Consider the following 20,850-nt stretch of genomic DNA (forward strand, 5'->3'; position numbering starts at 1 on the left):
TGGGAAAACTGGTTGTTAATGTGACCCGGCTGTATCTTGCTGACAGACGTTCCCACCAGCGGTGTATGACAGAGACTGCTCCATTTTCCTATCCACAGGAAAAATGCTATCAGCTCCCTCAGTGCTGCAGACTCTTTACTTTGCATTATTTTCCCTTGAGAGATTTAATAGGCTTCTATCTTACTCTTGACATCAGCTGCAAGATTCAATGACTCCATTTTGAATATGAGTCCATTCACTGCTTCTTTGGCAGAATGGCCAGAGCAAAACGCAACTCTTCAGACATGGATACAAAAACCCAGTCTAGATACCGCTGAAAGTGACTGTGACATGTGAGACTAGTGTTTTATCATGCAGATTATCTTCAAGGTCTGACTGCACCATCGTACCACTCTTGGTTATTCGTCACAGAGGAAAGACCCTACAGGGATATCGATTTATATTTTTAGTTTAATCTTTAATCTGATTGTATGGGGTTGGGGTATTGTAACATGAAAATGTGACAAACTTGGACCACAAAAACGTCATCATCAGCCCAGACTTCCTTTCTCGTATATGTTGGCACTTTTTCGAGCTATTGACCTATACCTATATACCAAAACAGAAAAGGAGAGTGGATATCTGACCACGACCCCAAATCAATGCCATGCCTGTCAAAAAAGTAAATTAGCAACTGATTGCGGATAAATTAGTCTTTGCATATGTCTCATGTATAAGAGGGATTTGCTAAAATGCTCAATTGATAAGGCTCTACATATTTCAAGATATTATATTGCCTGAACTATAACAATTGAACTAAAATTACAGAGGGAGTTCATTGGATTGGAAGGGAAACTTGGTATTCTGAATCCATTTCAATATAAATATCTTGTTTATAACAAATATTAAGAAACTAGCTTATATATACTACATTTTGTGTTTTCGGCTTATTCGGATGACTAGAAGCAACAAAATAATGTATCTATTAATGTTACTGAAAACTCAATTCTGATGGTCGATTATGGTGTTCTACGGCCTGTTATTTCTGAATGACAGACCATTGCTCGACGCAGTTCTAATCATAGACTCTTGAGAACCACATTTAAAGAAATAAATAAAGAAAAAAATTCAAATCAATATTTTGTGTGAAATTATGGAATTCCTTTTTTAAGTAACTGTGAAATTCAGATCACCCTGAAGGGGTTACGTTATCCACTTGCATTATCCCTTACACAGTGCCACCCACGATGCATCTTTTCTTTTATTCTGCTTCTTCTTTTTTTTATTTCAACATTACATGGCTATATTCATGTAACTTATTATAGTAGTTAAAGTCTGTCAAATATATGATGCTAGCATCTCACTTACGAAAAGCATGGATGGTAAGACTTCACAAACGAGAATGCACAGCATATGACACTGAACAGTACTTTGTGTATAAAGCTTGACTTTTCACTGCATTCATTATGCTATGTTATATGATATTCTACAGATGAGTGCATCCCCAGCGTTTTTTTCTGAGGCATTTTGGGGAAGTAACATGATGTAGTTGGTAAAGAAAGCTGAGATTAATGATATAATAACTTCAAAATAACCAGTTGAAACCTGTCATTATGTCCATGACTTTTGGCTAATTAAATGCTGCTCTCTGCAGCACCACGCTCTACCTTAAACATCAGATCCTTTCCACCTAAGTTACATTACAAAGCCTCTAATTGGCATCCAGCTTTGCACCCTAAAACTTCAGACACAACAGGAGCATGGTGAAACATGCCTGTCTCCGTGGTCTTCTGTTAATGGAACAAGGTTGTCTGCATGAGACCGTTTAAGTCAAGCTGCTGCGTGATAATTTCTTCAGGGTCTGCTTGGTGCCAGGCCAGCAGGTGAGGACTACACAGAGCATCCTGCCCCATTATCCAGAGAGGGCCGTGACTCTGGTTCCCACAACATTTAAAAAAAAAAATAATTTGGCTCATTTCTCAGAACTCTTTTCAAACAGGTACAGATTTTATTTGTTGTTGTGAACAAACAGCAACATTTTCCAGACTTTTTTTTTTCGATTAATAAAGAAAACATGCAGCTCTTAAGTCATTTTGAATCTAAGTGATTTTTTAGTGCTTTGTGGAAAATCTTGGTAGCAAGGGGGGGTCGGGTGTATGTGCGTGTGCTTGTGCGTGTGCGTGTGTGTGTGTGTTTTGGGGTGGGGTGTTGGGGGGTAGTTGTACTTTTGAGCTGATTTGTAATGAAATGAAAAAGTGGGTTTTATTTATGTATTTAATTGACCTTGTAAAATCATCACCTTTTTAAAGAGAGCAGCATTTCTGCAGCAGATGTTGTACAAAGAGAAGAAAAAAGATGAAACGGGGGTCATCCGCCAGAATCAAACTCCACTCCAGTGCACGACACAGTATGTGCTGAGCTAAGAGGGAGACAAAAAGTCACTGAACCTCATAAACATCCCTCGGCGTACTGCTACAGTGGAGCTGAGGCACAAGCATCCCTCACAGCGGGACAAAGTGCTCAAGGATAATCAGCTCAATAAAAGTACATCTGCCTTTCACACTGCTGTATACTGGGACTGCACAGGGACACAATGTCCTGTTGTGTTTTTATGTGTTGCTCCTCTTGACAAATGCTTTAATCCTGGAAGATGAACATCCATCTATCCCTCTGTACATTTTCTCCTTTATTGCTGGGTAATGGAAATGGAAATACCAAGGGAAATTTGGAAGTTGATTTGATTTTCATAAACATAAATGATTTGGTTGATGAACCATTAACTTGTATTTATTATCAAGACAAAGCAAAGCAATAACACGTATCAAGCACATTTCATTACACGTGAACTCAATGTGCTTTGCATTAAAAGGTATACATTTACACTACCGTTCAAAAGTTTTATGCTACTGAGGCGAGTTTGTGTGACAGTTTCATGTCACAGGTCATACACCATGGCAAGACTGAGCATAGCAACAAGACACAAGGTAGTTATACTGCATCAACAAAGTCTCTCAAAACCCAGATTTTAAAGTAGACTGGGGCTTCAAGATGTGCTGCTCAAACATTTTTTTGAAGAAGAACAAAGAAACGGGCATTGTTGAGGACCGTAGACGCAGTGATCAGCCAAGGAAACTTAGTGAAGCAGATGAAAGACACATCAAGCTTATTTCACTTCAAAATTGGAAGATGTCCAGCAGTGCCATCAGCTCAGAACTGGCAGAGACCAGTGGAACCCAGGTACACCCATCTACTGTCCTGAGGAGTCTGGCCAGAAGTGGTCTTAATGGAAGAGTGGCCAAAAAGCAAAAACCTCTGACGTGGAAACAAGGCCAAGTGGCTCAACTATGCACAAATGGCAGCAGGTCTCTGGACTGATGAGTCAAAATTTGAAATATTTGGCTGTATTAGAAGGCAGTGTTTTGCCAAAGGGCTGGAGAGGGGTACAATAATGAGTGTCTGCAGGAAACAGTGAAGCATGGTGGAGGTTCCTTGCAAGTTTGGGGCTGCATTTCTGCAAATAGAGCTGGAGATTTGGTCAAGATTTATGGTGTCAACAAGGCTGAAAAATACAGGCATACTGTATCCACCATGCAACACCATGAGGGAGGCATGTGATGGGCCCCAAACTTATTCTGCAGCAGGACAACGACCCCAAACATACAGTCAATGTCATTAAGAACGATCTTCAGCGTAAAGAAGAGCAATAAGTCCTTGAAGTGATGGGATGGCCCCATAGAGCTCTGATCTCAACATCATCCAGTCTGTCTGGGATTACATGAAAAGACAGAAGGATTTGAGGAAGCCTACATCTACAGAAGATCTGTGGTTAGTTCTCCAAGATGATGTTCCTTCAAAAACAGTGTACCGAGGAGAATTGATGCTGCTTTGAAGGCAAAGGGTGGTCACACCAAATATTGACTTGATTTAGGTTTCTCTTCTGTTCAGTCCCTGCATGTTGATTGATTGATTCATTCATCTTCAACCGCTTGTCCCTGTCAGGGTCGCGGGGGGCTGGAGCCGATCCCAGCTGACATCACGTGTGAGGCAATAATAAACTGTTAACACTACTATTCTTGAAAGCATTCTTAGTTTACAGCATTTTTTCACACCTGCCTAAAACTTTTGAACAGTAGTGTATATGAATTATTACAGAAGAATATAACAAACAATACAATAAAATGCAATAATAGCATAACAAAAAAAAAAACAGAATACAAGGAGATTTGACCAAAAAAGTTTTATTTATCTGGAAACTCTCATGTGCTTTCAGCGACATATTGTGTCCTCCATCAGTTGATGGAGGCAGGGGCTATAGTTTTTCCCACTTTTCAATAACTGAACCATCTCCATGACAACTGAGCAAACTTTATCCATTGATAAAGGCCATGAGAGGAAAATTTTGTCAGTGCAATTCACGTTTTTCATACTGTAGTTGTCGAAACAAAAGTAATTTTACTAAAAGTACATCCATGGAGTAGCATTTATAACCTGGTAGTCTCCAGTGCTAAAGGAACAGTTTCTATGTAACTGTGCACGAAGGGATTTTTTTCTTTTGTTTAAATTTTACTAAACATACAAATTACAGACAATGCGTTCATAATTTTGGTTTAAACCATACATCAACAGACCATTTTTCTCCACATGAGAAACATTTTGCTCCGTGACATTAACCTGTTCTGGAAAATAAATGACAAATTCTTCTACTTTCAACTCATTAGTCCAGGGATGAGCATGCTAAATGTCTCAGTTAAATATATGTTTAGTTGTGATTAATGTTATGTTTAACATGGTTTTCCCACATAAAAAGTATGAAACAAAGGCTCTGAAAAGGGACCGGAGGTGTGTGTTTTAGCTCTCTGTTCTGCGCTTTTTGGTTTCTTTGCATATTAGACAGCTATTGGCTTTTGAATCTGTGACGCACCAAATCTAGCTTACCTGGGAGACATTTAAATCTCAGACTTTAGAGGAGTGCACAGACATATCCCTCTTTAGTAGAGGAATGTAAAAACCCCTCTCTAGTGCACAGATACAGGTCAATTTGGTCAAGGTCACACACTTATAAGGGACATAAGAAAACTCATGTTGTAGCCCCTTCAGGTTTCACACCATCAGATATCCATTCCTGGTTGATGAGCATCCCAGGTTACATCATATGAATTCTATGTTACAGTACTACAGTAAACTTGAATATTTGGATATGTTGAACAGGTCACAATGCCCTGTAGTGTTACCACAGTCTGTTCGGGGTAATTACTTTTTATAGACCTCTCTTGCTTAGAGACTGGTGTTGAAAAGATTCAGCCCCTGCTGTTGAGGATTTACTTCCTGTGTATGTGTGTGTGTGTGACTCTTAACTCTTAACTCTCATGTCTGTTGCTGCCCGCACTGCTGATTTTAATATGTAAGTCTCCAAATGAGAAAAGGAGAAAATGCCAAACATCTCAATTTGTCAACTAATTTTTTTACAATCAAGCCAGTTTAAAGTTATTGAATTACTTCTGGCCAGACACACTGTCTTGACAGAAAAAGGATAATTTTACTGAATTATTTTTGGTGAAAGGTTCCATTTAGTGGAGAGGTATAACCAGTAGCATGCGTTGCTGGATACGAATGGAGAGGGACTGAAAATGGTATACAGAGACAGAATGAAAAAGACAAATGAGAATGAATATGACCTGGAGCGAGAGCCTAAAACTGCCAAGGTGCCACTTGATGTCTGAAAAATTGTACAAAAGTGCTGAAAAGTCGGCCAGTTGAGGTTGAGGAACATTTTTTTGTCAACTTAATTCACTATGTTCCTGTGTGTCAGCTCTGCATATAACGATTAATATAAATATCTGAGCACAAAGGCCCTCTCAGGGTATTTAAAACAAGCTCCGTTATTTAATTATACAGCAGCATACAAGATTATATAATTACACAACAGAAATGAGAAAGAACTTTTCACTCTACTACTGTATATTTGCACTCCATAGTAGTAATCCAGATGACACCACATAAGAGGTTCCAAGAGCTGGAACAATATTTTTTTGGATTTCCTGATTTTTGCAATGAAAAATATTTTAGTTCTCAGAAACTAATTTTATCCATGAAACTACTTACCTCGTACATTTGGCAAGGATCTATTTATATGTTTTGCATTAAGCCCACTGCGGGCTGACAATATTGGCTTCCCCAATTTTGTAAATTACATGGAAGAAAGTACAACGTCTTAAATCTAAATTTGGTTGTTTTTGGCTTAGGTGAACATGTATTGGCAGAACAAATTGTAATATAGAGACGAGCAAAGCGCTGTGTGGGCAGCAAAGGGCTTCAGGATGGGACAAAAGGTCTGAATGTGCATGAACCAGTCCCACCAGTGCATGAAGCTTTTTCAGTCCATATGAACATCTATATGTTGACTGTGGTGTCACGCAACCAATATTTCTGTTTAATTCACTGTAAGACATCCTCCTAACACAATTACAGAACTAAATCATAACTGTTTCTTTGTTAGTGATGTTAGCTTCCAAGGGATCTGAATGGCTTGTTGAATCCCATGTTTTCTGATCTAGGCACAAAAAACTCACTGCGTTGTCTAATTTCACTGTCTGTGGGTTAGTATGCTCTTCAGAGACCCGAATGTTTGTGCACAAGCACTGACAGTGAAGTGAGTTGTTTTCATGACATGTGCCCTTTAACATTCACGTCCCCCTCAGGATGAATTGTAAACACTTTGTTTACACCCCAACCTTTACTTAAGTGCCGTCATCGGATCAAACTTTTCATCCAATCATTTTTATCCAATACACAATTTCCACCTATCATGTCATCTGGGCAAACAATGCAGGGTTTCTGGGATGCGTGTACAATTTTTGACCTTTATGAAGTGCTGTAAACATTATCAATTAAATCAAAAGAAGATGCCAAAAGGATTCACTTTGAAAGCTAGGCCAGGTAAGTGAATATCGCTGCCTGTTGTAAACAGTATTATAAGAAATGTTGTTTTGTTATTATTTTGAACAAAGATAAGATTGTGTTCTCCAGTTTGACCCATTTGAAAATACTCTTCAGCCGACATAAACAAATATCTTAATACTTCTTCACCTCCACAGTAGAACAGTACAGCCTTGTGTCAGTGGTCTCTCCCGGTCTGTGAGTTGCACCTGACTGCTCCTCCCATCTGCCTGACCCTGTCTGTCTCAAGCTTGTCCCCCCGGTCGGAACAGCCCACCCTTTGCCCGCCTCAGCTCTGCATGCGAACAAGTCCGGATCTCGCCTGGGAGGAAGTGGAATGTTTTCACTGGGAAGTTTGGGATTAGACGACCAATGCAGGATTTTCATTCCATCTCTTGGTAGCTGCACTCCAAAGGAAGCCCCCTTTTTTTCTTACATAAGTAAGCCATCGCCAATGTGGATTAATGAGCTTTATCCCATGCAGGAAAAGCAAACTAGACTGTGTATCCAAGAATTGCAGTACATAGTGTACATGACCGGACTGCAGCAGAGTCTGGGAAGAAAGACTCCCCTCTCTCTGCTGTCCATTAATTAACTGCCCTAAAACTATGTTGTTGTGAATTACAACACTTTCCTTTTCACTGCATGGAGGCCTCTATTCATCAAGGAAATTTGATCCACCAGTGTTTGTCCTCTTTAGTCTGTGTTGCCATGTTTCAATTCTGCTACAGCTTTGGCTTGTCATTCAACCTGTGGCAAAGCTCAAGTCTATGTTGCTGTTGAGTATGGAGGTGTGAACATCCCAGTACAGATTTTATTTCCAGTTCCTAAGGTTATTGGTACTTTGAACATCTACGTTGTTGTCTAGCCCTGACATGCAGTGTGTCTATGTATGAGCATGGGATACATGTTGTATGTAAGCCTTTCCCAAATGGCACTAAACACAAAGAGGGAGTAAATAATAGTAATGGGAATGTCCTTAGTTTTGCAGGTATTTGGTCAAAAAGTATTGTGCAAATTAAAAATGCAACCTGATGATAGCCACAAAGTGTGTGACAGGGAAAGATGGACATTTCTTTTCAACGCAGGATACCCCCAGGGAACTTCCTGTATTTTTGTAACCCGGATGAGAAGCTGTTGATAACATGAGTGTGTGGGCGCCAGCAGGGAAGGTGACATTAACAAAACTCAGAGGAAGAGGAAGTCAATCAGCAGAGCGAGAGGGGGGGATAACAATAGCTATGTGGCATGAGAGGAAAGCCAAGTGGGGAAAGTGGGAGTAAACACACCCACGAGGTATCTCTGTCTGCAGGTCAGAGGCAGTGGGTGCCGCGTCTGCACGTGCATAAATGTCTGTTCATTTGGGCATGGCGTGTGTCTGCGCATTTAAGTGCATTTGCATGTGTGCGTGTGTGTGGGAGTGTGTGTGTGTGGGATCGCACAGTTGTCTGTTTGGCACCTGGCCGGGTCAGTAGTGAGTCAGCATTGGTGAGAGGTTGAGCTGTATTCCCTGTCACAGAGCTCAAAGTTGTGGTAACCTTTAAGACAAAAGGTTGTGACGTGTGTGGACTTCTGCTAATCCTGTGAGGAAAGCCATCTGAATGTCACGTATTCTTCTAGCTGCCGTCAAAATCTGATTTAAATGTGTGGTTGTGGTCTCTGGAGAAACCATTCAGTAAGTATAACTAAATTGTAAAGGCATTTGGGTCATTGTAAGTCTTCCTGCTCTAATTAAGCAATTGCTTACAATGTCGGGCCTTGGCTGTGATATAATCACGACATACCACAGCCGAACTTCTGTCGAACTTCATCTATCACTATTTGGTTATCATGTATGGCAATCTGAAAGTTATAATCACATTCCAGTTTCAACCAATTTATATTAATAAATAATAATGTACCTGCACATACCAAGGTTGTAGCTATGGAGTGTAGCCTACACTAGCAGCTGGCATTCACTAAAGTCACACAACAAGACAAACAAACTAACCGATCGAGGCAACGGTAGACAAGCAACTCCTGTGTTCTGAAAAGTAAAATTGCTGTTTTTGTTAAAGGAGTCTGGTGGCTTTGAAAAGAGCATAGATTAACAGCAGTTCTCCGCCGGAAAGGGCTGTCTGGCAATGAGTTAACATTGGGTTTTTTTTTTATTCAGAGTGATACTGAATTGTGCAAAGGAACAAGATGTCATAACTGTTTGTGGTTAATGTGCCACGGTTATGAACCAATCAAATTGCTTGATTTAAGCTACCCACTTTATAATAATAAAGGGACCCAAATGTGATCTCTTGAGAGGACGTGTAAATAGCACGCCGCTTTCAGGGATATTTTGCATGACATGTCTACACATTTTAAGCATTTTGCTTGTTCTCATTCCCATTGGCAGAAGCCCTGTGCATCAAAGTGTGAGACTCCACTACAGTCGCCATTTTAAACATGTGGTTAACACGAACTCAAACAGGGTTAGGTTGAAATAAGTACATTTGTTAAGTAAAATTAAGTTAAGCAGACATCATAAATAAGTCAATGTTGACTTTCAGTTTCAAACGAGACACAATCAGCGGCCTCCATGGTGAAGGTCATGTGTTGGTTTGTTTGACCCATCCAACCACACCAACAACTTTCTCACTCTTTATACTACATTACAGTGTAAGTTGGTAGAGACTGAACAGTATCAAGCCAAACATGCGGTGATAGCAAAAATATTTATTATTCATAAGCCATTTGTTGAGCACACAGGAAATTATGTAGTAGAGGCTTTTAGTCCCAAAATGATCTGCTGTTCTGATCTGCTGCTGTTTGCCTTTTTAGTAATTCAAGGCGACTGAAATTTGTTTTCATAAAAGTATTTGTTACAGGACATACAGCTAAAAAATCGAATAACAAACCTTGTCGTAACAAATTGCAAACATTATGAAAGAAATATAAGTGAGATTAATACCCGTTTTTATCGTCTCTCCTAACTTCTTCCTGACCTGATTACTTTCCACACAAGTGTAGAGTTTGAGGAAGATAAGACTGACAAATCTGGAGTTCTTCACAGATTTTGATAATGTGTTAAAATATCTATTGCCCTTGAATTCACTGTCTGGCCAGCAGCCACTACAAAGCAAGAAGACAAAGAAAGCATGAAGCAGATCACTTGGGTTACAGTTTGTAGTGGCCACATTTCTTTGTTTCATTAACCTTGTCAAAGCATATTTCACAGTGTAAATTAAAGCGAAAAACACAAGGTTCTTAAAGTTATAATCTATAAGTGTATATAATTGAAAGAGAGCTAATCTTTTTGCTCAAACAGTGCAATGGAGACAGGTCAATAAGCTGGCTGTACTGGAGTTCACTAATAGGCTACGAGTGTTTTGTAGTGATGTGTCGGTTGTGAACGAGACCAGCTATTGACCAGCTCTTTAAATTAAGTGAAAGCTGGGAGCCGTTCTTTTTGTTTAGGAACGATTCACTTAGGTAATCACATTAAAAGCAAAGCATGCTGAGACTTTTGTATGTTTCGGAAGCAATGACCAATTTTACAGACTAGTTTTGATCTAGGGGTTTAAAGCTGTGGCTCTAGTCCTATAACCTGGAGTGAGCCGAGAGGTTGAAAACAAGGAAAACACACATACTGATCACACGCACTGATAGCTGCAGCTCCCATGAGTGGCGAGCCCCATTCTGTTTCTTCAGTTCAGTTTAGGTTGTTATTGGATGAATCCTCAAAAACATTACAGTGTCTATGACCTGGAAAGGTATTAAAAAAATGAGGTGCGGTCTGAACTGTAGCCTCAAAAGACAGTGTCCCAATGCTGCGTTCACTGCCGAACAAGTCTTTATCACTCACACCACCTGTATCTCTTAACATGAAAGCAGCCCATAAGACAAATAAAGAATAAAAACGAAAGAAAGACATGGGACCTAACTCCAAACACCAGGAAGGCATACAGACATACAGTATATATATATATATATATATATATATATATATATATATACTGTATACAATGTTTGAAGTTTTTACTGTATTTAAGTTTTGTTTTTTGGGTTTTTTTTTTCCCAAACATGCATTCAAAATGGAATTATATTGGTGGGATGTTGAATTGTACCCAACCAATTTACTGTGCTTATTTCGCAGATAAAACTATGCTCCTTTCAAAGAGCAATAATTCCCATCACTATTTCATAGGACAGTATTGTCATCCCTTTAAAGATATAATCCATAAGATGTCCATCTAGTTAATTGTCTTTTGCCTTAGTTACTATCTATCAAAGAGTTAGTTAAAACAATGGTGATTAATCATATGATCCACTAATGACAGCACTTTTTGCCTTTTGCCAAGTATTCTAATCTGTGTGTGTGGCGACATCCCCTCCCAAAATGCAAATAAGCCGCCATGTTAGTGTCCCTGCTGACAGCCGTTGACAGCGGTGTCAATAAAGTTTACAAAAGAACAAAACAAAACAAAAGTCAACAGAGTGGTCTGAAAGAACAGGCTTGCAGCAGCTACATCTTACAGCCAAAGAGGCCTCTACAAGATATCTGAAATCTTACGGATTATGACACTAAGCTAATTAATTTAACATTTTCTAGCCAAGCTAGCAGCATCGCTCCAAGGATGGCATTCTGTTGGTTCACCTTACCAAACTGAAATATTATATCTCATCTAACTGACTGTGATCTTCTGACTTTACATGTTTTACATTTTAAATTTGTGCAATACTTTCTGACCAAATAACTGCAAAACTAGAGACATTCCCATCAACTCCACTTCCCCTTTGTGTTTAGTGCCAGTTAGGAAAGGCTAACATCCCACACTAAGATGGTGAACATGGTAAACATTATACCAGCTAAACATCGGCATGTTAGCATTGTCATTTTGAGCATGCTAATGCTAACATGCTGCTATTGACATTTAGATCAAAGTGCCACTGTGCAGGTACAAAGCCACTACCATGGCTGTAGGCTCAGAAAGCATTGCAGATGAATAAACACAACAGTTATTTTAACATGATAGAACGTCACCATCAATCACATGCAAACCCAAAAGGATATCTATGCAGTAGCATGATGCAAGGAGCGGAATTATCACAAGTTTTGCAAGAAGAATAAAGACTGCAATGTGTGATAGAGGCTGCAATGGGGTGTGCTCTCCTGTCAGTGATATCATCTAGGCTAGACCATCATCACTGGCAACAACAGTAATTCTACACCTGAAAAAGCAGCCTTTCAAACTGGCTGTGAACATGACAGCTTCTTTTTTTCTTTTTTCATGTGGGCATGCCGTTTCAGTCAAGTCAATGGGGAGGAAGTGATAAAGTTGCTGTAAGATGACTACATCAAAAGCCTTTAACCTGCCCTAACAGACCTCACAAGGGATGAACAAAGAGGAGCTGTGGTTTTAAAAAAAAAACATTTAAAAATGGAGTGGGTGAAAGACAAGCTTGATGTCTTCTTTAACAGTGACAAGTAGGCAGAAAAGTGAAGTCTGAAAATTCGTAATACAGTGAATCTTGGCTACATTTGCTTGTGTTTAGAGAGGCTTCTATGGAAACCGTCCAAATGGAGGTATGGAGGATGATTCACCAGTCTGGAGGTGATAATGGCAGGATAGTGGAGTTGTTATATGTAAAGAAACCCTTGCCCATGGGGTAAATTGTCCCATATTTCTTTAGACCACTAAATGGATACCTTGTGAGTCAGGGTGATGACTATTCAGATCCCTAAATTAGAAAGAGATTGGTGATGACAGCCAATCATTAGGATATATAGAGCTAAAATTAAGCAAAGGGTGCGTCCAAACTGATCAGTAAGTTAATAATGAATATGTATCTGACTCGTGGGTGTGTAGACATAGATGTTTGACAAACATAGTTATGTCCAGATAAGTAAAACGCCTAGAGTCACCTTCCCTACTGCACACACAGCCCATAATTCCCAGCTACGCCTATCATGTGCACGCCAAAGACAATCAATCTCTAGCTGTTGCCATCGTGACTGCTCACTCACCAGGGTGAGAAAAGGTTCTGGCTTGGCTTAGCTTGAGGTGATCAGCACCATCATAAATTAAATTGTGAAATAACAGAATCCAGGATATCCTGTGGTTAACCACCAAGGCACAGATATCAGATTGTCTAACCAATCAAAATGAACGCTTGTAATTTTGTCGGCACTGATAGACCGATCTTTGATCAGATTTCAAGAAAACAAGAGTGACTCCAGATGCCCTTTGCCATGAGAAAAATCACTTTATATAACATTTGGTTGGAATGTTTGTACCCAAATCTTCTACAGAACGTTAGTTGACTCCTTTGGAACATTAAGCCCAAATATTACAATTGTATATAATGATAAAAGCTGACACAGTAGACAATTTTATTTTGTAATACATTAAAGAGCATTGTCGGTACAACAAGAGCAGATTTGTGCATGCGTCATGTCCTATACTGAAACCAGCCTGTTATGATAGAAGGTTAAACTTCAGTGGCTGTGCAGGCCCAGCCTCGACTACACAATGAAGACATCCTTAGAGATGGCCTGTGTTTACCGTCGGGTTGTCAGGGAGTCCTCCGCTGTCAGGCAATAAGGAAGAGGATTATTTGCTTTGGCTGTGGAAGAAGACTCTAATCAGATCACTGCGACATGTGAACGCACTATTTGTCCACCTCACCACTGAACTCTCTCCATCCCTGCGTAATGTCTGTTCACCCTTCACCTCCTCACCTCGGGTCTTCCGACAGAAACTTTCTCAGGTCGTGAAACATGTCTTTTTGTCTTTTCAAGACTTTTGAATGTATTTGCTGTACATCAATCAGAATAAAATGGTCTAAAATATCTGTCTTCATACACTCCCCATAAACATTTAACAAATGTCTCTCACACTAATGTTGCCAGGCTTCATATATATTGTTTTCTCTCCTATTTGCTCTCCCATTGTGTTCCCTACTACTCAGCATGTGAAAATAAAGAGGGCAAGATAAAGTAGATCACTCAGGTTGGGTGAAATTGTCATGTCTAATTGCCACATCGTCTGACTTATCTGATCTTGCATGGCTGTTATTGTAATGAAACACCGGTGGAGACAAGCCAGGAGAGGTGAAGATTACACAGTGTGAGCCATTCATGGCACAATCCATTCCTTCATTGCCCTGGGTTTTCCACACTCCCCATCCAGGAAGTATAGTAGGGCATGTGAGGGCTGGAGCAGGGAGGCAGGAGTGCTGAGGTAACCACTCTGATAAGTCATGCATCCCTGCACTGCATTGTGCATTGTATTTTCTTTGACATGACAACCCCATTGTAAGGACGCGCTGGAGAGTTAAGACGCAACAAAGGCTGATTATTTTCTGAGAAGGGAAGCTTAGGTTTGCTGTCGACACTCTCACACCTCTTCAAATGACTAATATTAATGATGAGTACATTGTTTCATCAGGTCTGTTTTGTTTGTGACAGGGCTAATTCAGTGGCCCATATACCTTTGGTGCACTCAGGTATTGCCCAATGTTTTAGCTGAGGCAAATCATGTGAAATCTTCTTTTGGTGTCAATTATAATGCTACCCTTTAGTGCCCTGCCATGGTTTCACAAGGTATTGCAGTATTTATTTTCTTCACATAATAGTTTTTGGACTACAGCTGTCTAATGTCTAAATGTCCTCTAGATATGCTGGTCTGGAGCAGATGACTCATGCGTTTGTTGCATTCTAGTTTAGATTAAAGAAGGAATTAGTGGTTTAATTTAATGGTTTGGACTGAATGATCGGTATCACTCATGTCTGTTAAGCTGAGGGTTTTTTTTGTTTGTTTTTACAGATACAATAAAGCTACATGTTAGACAAGGGATGGAGGCATCTCACTCTCATCCTGCCAAAATGTGTCCTTTTAATGGCATATAAAATTGTGTGTTCACGGAGCAATGTGTAGGATGTAGGGGAATATATTGGCAGAAATGGAACATGATATGCATAACTATGTTAAATTGTGAAACTAAGAGTTGTGTTTTCATTAGCTCAGAATGAGCTCTTCGCATCTACCTACCTACTATTTGAAATAATCGGAGGGATTTACAGCCTGTTTTATGTGATGTAGTTGACACTGTATCCTCAGTGATAATAGCCAATATTAGCTGGGGTGCTGCATTTCTTTGCTTGTCTCAGGCAGCAAGACCTCTTTTGTTTGGTCCCTCACAGTCTTTAGGAAGGTCATAATGCCAGAGCCACCGGTGCCTCTCTCCTCTAATGCTGTGGGTGCTCTGCTGATCATCTCCCCCTCTAACTCCTGGCTCTGGTTTCGAAGTTGTCTGGCGCGGGCAGCGGGTACAGTGATGAAGCGACTGACAACATTGATGTGGTAGCTGCGCAAAGCCAACAGTTTTCTGACACAGTTCTCAAAGGCCTGGTTAAGCCGCTCGCTGGGTTGCTGCTGGACAAAACTCTTTAGGGAGGGTTGCAATGAGATGTCCTGGATCAGCTGCTTGTGGGCAGGTATCATGTAGTTTCTCATGCGGGTTAGAAAGGCACCTAAATACAGAAAGGGGCGATGTCATCAACATGAGTCCCTCTCAAACCTTGCTGGCTATTATCAATTGAAAGGAAAAACAGCCATCTTACCACTTTTTGCTTCATGTTTGACTCCCAGAAGCTCATCAAAACAGTGCAGCAGGCTGCTCTGTGCAGCACTCCCACCTGAATACTCCATGGGTTCTGCCTGGACCCCTTCATAAACCAGCCCCTTTGGCATACAGGGATTGTCTTTCCATCTATGCATAGTGTACATGGACACAAACACACACATTTCACAAATATGTTTCACATTACAAATGAATGATTAATAAGTCAAATGGAAACAAATAGAGATTTTTGTACCCAGACAGGTAGATCCTCATAATGCCATAGAAGACCGAAGGCTCCACGTACACTTAAAAAAGATCACATCAATCAAATACTTGTCAACAGAGAAATATTATTACTTTTGACTTACGTTAGAGTGATTACCATGCATCAGTTTGAGTGCATCTGTCATTTCCTTTATGGACTGGCTGATGTCTTCAAGGGCTCTGGCGACAGTCTCAGTGTCCTCACACCTGACACCATTGATCACAATGGGAATGTTCTAAAACGCAAGTAGTTACAATGGCTTTGTTTGAAATGTCCTTGATTTAACTGTCATTTGAAGGTGACTTCAAAGGTACCATATTCTGAAAAATGAAATTTCCATGTCTTTTTCTTCTCTGTGAAAGTATTAAAGGGATCGATCCTCAGAGAAATGCACACAGCCCGTGAATACAGGTATATTTAGACAGACAATATGAGAAAAAAATTTATGTTTTTGAACATTAAAGCATATAAACGTGCTCAGAGAAAAATATGAAGTATGATCCCAAAAATGAGCATGATATGGCACCATTAATAGTATTCAAATTACAACTTGTACATAATGAATCCCTCTTTTTCCCTGAAGTACAAGTGTCTGAATTTAAATATTTATGGACATATATTCACCCTCAGCGCAGGGACAGCTGCCAGCTCCACCAGCAGAGTAACCATAAAAAAACCTCTAACGCTTTCTCCACCTGGGAGGTAGACCAGCAGCTCCAGGTTCCTGCATGACAAATGTAAAACAATAATGTTTGCATACATCAAAATATTATGGTACATTGTGTGTAGAGGACCATAATTGAAGTGAAAGTGTACTCCGTGTACTACTCACTCCATGTCAAAGGGCCTGGCACAGGAGACATGAGGATGAACATGAAAAGGAGAGAGAACAGATTTATACCCGGCACTTGTTCAGGAGGCAACCAAACCACATGCACAATATAAATTGGCCTGACCCCTCTGGATCCTTTTTCCTCCAGTTAGCCAGTACTGCATCTGCATGAGTGAGAATTGGAGGAAGTCCTAAATGCTGTGAGACCTCCCAGTATGGGACCGCCAGGTTATGGGGCAGCATCTTGGAGGAAGAGTATTGAAGATATAAACTGTATATTCAATCAACTGGGAGCAGTCAGGGAGATAGGGAAGGAAATAGTCAGTATGACAAACCGAAAAACTGAAAGAGAGATACCTCTACTGTGTTGTTCTCTCCCTCCTGCCAGGTGTAGCCCATGGTCATTACGCTGAGGACCAGGTGAGCCAGCCGTAACTCCCTGTGTGTCTGCAGAAACTGGCTGCTGAGCAGCGGCATCTGGACAGACACAGTGGTAAAAGTGAACCATGGCTCCATAAACACAGTGAATTGTACTTTTCAGTTTATTGTCCTCACTTACTTTGTTAATATGGAAGCGCAACTCATGAGAGTGCACAAGCTCTGGGACTCGCAGGGCAATATCCATCCACGGCTGGTAGTAAGCTGGTAGCTCCTCCTTTGAAAGTCGAGACGGCGCATCATAAGAAAATGTTGATCACAATGACAAATCAACGACTCGTGCTTCAAGTGTAATTTATTTTTTCATATGTTTGAAATAAAGCATTCATTCATTCATTCATTCACAAATGGAAATAAAAGAGAGCAGTGCCGATGTGAAGGTGTTAAAGATTGAAGAATTTTCAATTTTTGATTTTAAATCCTCTTCCCTCACAATTCCTTGTTTAATGTTGCTACAGTACCTGCACAGTGACCTTTGACAAAATGTGATTTTGTTGCTGTAAAAGTTTACTTTACTTTCATTGCACAAAGTAAACAGGGACAATGCCAAATTTCAACTTTCCTCAGCCAATTGGTCTCAATCAATACTTCCAGTCACAAGTTCACAGTTTATGATCTGTGAGCGCCATTTTCATTTTTCATTTGAATTACATTTAAGTTCAGTTAAATTAATGTAAATGTTACCTGACAATCAGATATCTTATCAAGACGGCCTATGTATAAGATAAAAGGATATGCTTGGTTGGTCATTGTGACTGCGTCTGACATGGGTTGTTGGATTGGATGGCAGGATTTGTGTTGTTTTTGTTTGTTTTTTTTGTCTCTATTCTTTTTCACTTTAGAGCAGACACACTGTACAGCTGTAAATGAAAAAAAATAGAAAGAGGAGGGAGAGAGGAGATAGAGAAGGAAACTAATCATTGGGATTTTTCCACCTACCAGAGGATCAGGGAGGATGAATCCGAGCTCCTTGGAGACATGGTAGGAGTCCAAAGAGAAGAGAGATTTGGTGTCTGATTCAGCCGCAGCCATAGAGAAATAAACTGAAATCCACTCAACAGCGACAATCCTTCCTTCGACTATCTGAATGCTCGGGGAGACCCAAACCTGACTGGACTCCGGCACAGAGTTCACTTTAAAGCTGCCGTCAATAACAATGATTGGCTACACAACATTTATACCTCTGTTGCACAATTCTAAGTTAAGTGTGGCAAATCAGTACCTAGTAGAATATGTTATGTCACGGTTATCATTTCTACTCTTCCACAAGCATTTGTATTTTTTTTAAAAAGTTGGGTTGCTGCATATCAAATCACAATATGCCTGCATTTGAGCAGCCCCTGTTTAATTATACTGCTGTGCAGGCGTAATCTTTTACTTTGCTCTTTAGCTCCAAAAACATGTTAAAATCAACTATTTGTACATTATAAGACTATTATGGTACATCATTTCCATGTTGTGCATGTGAAATACTGTGCTGTTAACTGTGTTTTCAATGTATCAGGGAGAAATGTGTAACAATTAAAAAAATAGAATTATATTAGTTAGTATAATAGTTTAGAGAACTTAGTCAATCTCAAATTAATTTAGCAGAAGGCATACATAGCCAACTATTCTACGAAACATGAAAACAACCTTAATGGCAAGAGGTTGAATAACCAAAAGAAAAAAAAGAAAAAAATTCTTAGAACACGAGTTAAAGGCAAATACCAAAGGTCATGTCAACATCCACTCCTACATTCAGCTCTCTCTCCACATACTGACACTGTAATTGATCTCCCATCTTTAATCTTTGTTTTATGTGTGAGATTCAGATTCAGCTTCCACAGAGCAAAGCTTTTTCTTTTTTCCTATTCATCGACTCCTTTAAAGTTAGAAGACCTTCACTCACAACACAAATGCTGTATATCGTAACATTATGTAATATGTGTTGCAGTACAATGCATTACTTCAGGTTCCATTTATTCTCATTTTGAAGGGAAATTGTTCCAGCCTTTGCTCTGCTTTTATAGCTGCTGTTGTGATTCAGTATTTAAGAGAGGAGTGAGGGATATTTTGACTGTCAGCCTCATCTGGTGGAGCAAACTGATCATTGCAGGAGTTACAGTAAATCAGGTTTTACATCCAGTATAACGTGAAGAGTAAATCAGTATCACACCAAATGTACATTTTACTGGGAGCTGGTTGATGTCATTTTTGGAAAAACTTGGACAAACTTCAGTAACATAGACATTTAATTATTATTAGGGTGTAAATCAAATGTAATTTCACAGAATGATGCTTGATATTTTGGGATTCCTTGCACAATAAACGCAGTGCAACTTAAGTATTGTTGTGCGGAATTTAGTAGTATATAGTATAAAGGTCAACTGTAATTTGATCCATTTAGTCCTGGGACCAAATTAAAAATGTACAAACACTGGACTGCATTGTTAGAATGAGTAATGTGAATGGCGTAGTTCAGGGCAACACAGAGTGACGGAGGTAAAAGATGAACCAACTCTGAGCTGGTTAATGTGGCCCGGGAAAGGGAAGTTTGGGGTCCCCGCGACCCGACCCCGGATAAGCAGCTGAAGGTAAGATGAGATGAGATGGAAGTCTACTCGAAATCAAATCATCTGAGCCTGTGAAGACAGTGTTACTGAACTGAACTGCAGTGGAAATAACCTCTAACAGAGAAAACCTGCTACCACATGTGCACAATGGCTGTCAGTACCTGTGAGTGGTGAGTAACCCTTTACGCATCACAGACCAAACATCCTGAAGCTAGATTAAACTCAGTAAACTGTTCAGAAATGTAAACAGACTCAGTTCTTATCAGCTTCAAGAGACTGTTTTAGCATTGGGAAGTTTATCACCAACAAAACAGTACGTTTTGCATCATGGGAAGTAGGATTGATTGGTTCTGTACTTTGACCTGTAGAAATTTGAAGTCAAGAAATCCTAGCTTCCACTCCAAGTTTTACCTTTCTTTTTCAACAAGTACTTTAAAAAAAAATGTGTGACAAGTTTATTAAACTTTATCAAAATGCAGCATTTAATTGAATTGAGTAAAACAAGTAAAAAACAAAACAAAACAAAAAAGAACATACAGATTACTGTACCATGCTCATCTTCTTTCTATGCATTAGACATTTATACGTGCACATGTATTATCATTAATCTACCTTTCTATATAATTTCTCAATTTGTTATTGAATACATTTCTCCAAACCAATCAGAGAAACTCATGCAGCCATAAATGCACAGCTTGAAAGGGCAAACAACGGTGTTACTTTAATAGGGAACAGATCAATATGTATATAAACATCCTTCATTTTTTCTTATACAAAACGCTTAAATGATACATTTATAAATGATCCAGCATGAATTTTTTTTTCAAGATTCAGATTAAACAATAATGCATAACAGAATGGCCCAATCATTAAACAAATGACTGATTTCTGCTGTGAGCTGTAGGTGAGGCCCTCTATCTTCTTCCTGGGTTGCCTTGCATGAACTGCACATTCGAGGTCTCAAAGTCAAAGTGTCTCAATGATAATGAGGCCAGCAGACTGTGATGGCCACTCCCGGACCTTCACTTCTTTCTAATGAAGCCACTGAATGGTCGACTTAGCCTTGTGTTTTGTATCACTGTCGTGTTAAAAAAAAGTCCAAGTACGTCCTACACGCAGCTTTTAGGACAGGATGATTATACCAATGCAAATTGTCCTCCAATATTTTCTGATAGCATGCTGCATTAATCCTGCCACCAAGATAAGATTCCCCCTTTGGTCTCATCACTACAAATGACTTTGCTCCG

General features: G+C 39.7%; 1 protein-coding gene across 1 annotated transcript; it reads right to left on the reverse strand.

Moving 5' to 3' along the window:
- Positions 1-15,023: 15,023 nt before the first annotated feature.
- On the reverse strand, positions 15,024-18,080 carry ido1 (indoleamine 2,3-dioxygenase 1; the record flags this gene model as incomplete). Its single annotated transcript, XM_083912553.1, has 9 exons — positions 15,024-15,421; positions 15,512-15,660; positions 15,767-15,818; positions 15,896-16,013; positions 16,403-16,502; positions 16,717-16,853; positions 16,968-17,087; positions 17,170-17,265; positions 17,988-18,080. 9 exons carry the CDS (start codon positions 18,078-18,080, stop codon positions 15,024-15,026), a joined length of 1,263 nt encoding a protein of 420 aa, XP_083768679.1.
- Positions 18,081-20,850: the final 2,770 nt, after the last annotated feature.

The sequence above is a fragment of the Echiichthys vipera genome (genome assembly GCF_963691815.1).
Source record: "Echiichthys vipera genome assembly, chromosome: 4".
NCBI classification, from domain to species: domain Eukaryota; kingdom Metazoa; phylum Chordata; class Actinopteri; order Perciformes; family Trachinidae; genus Echiichthys; species Echiichthys vipera.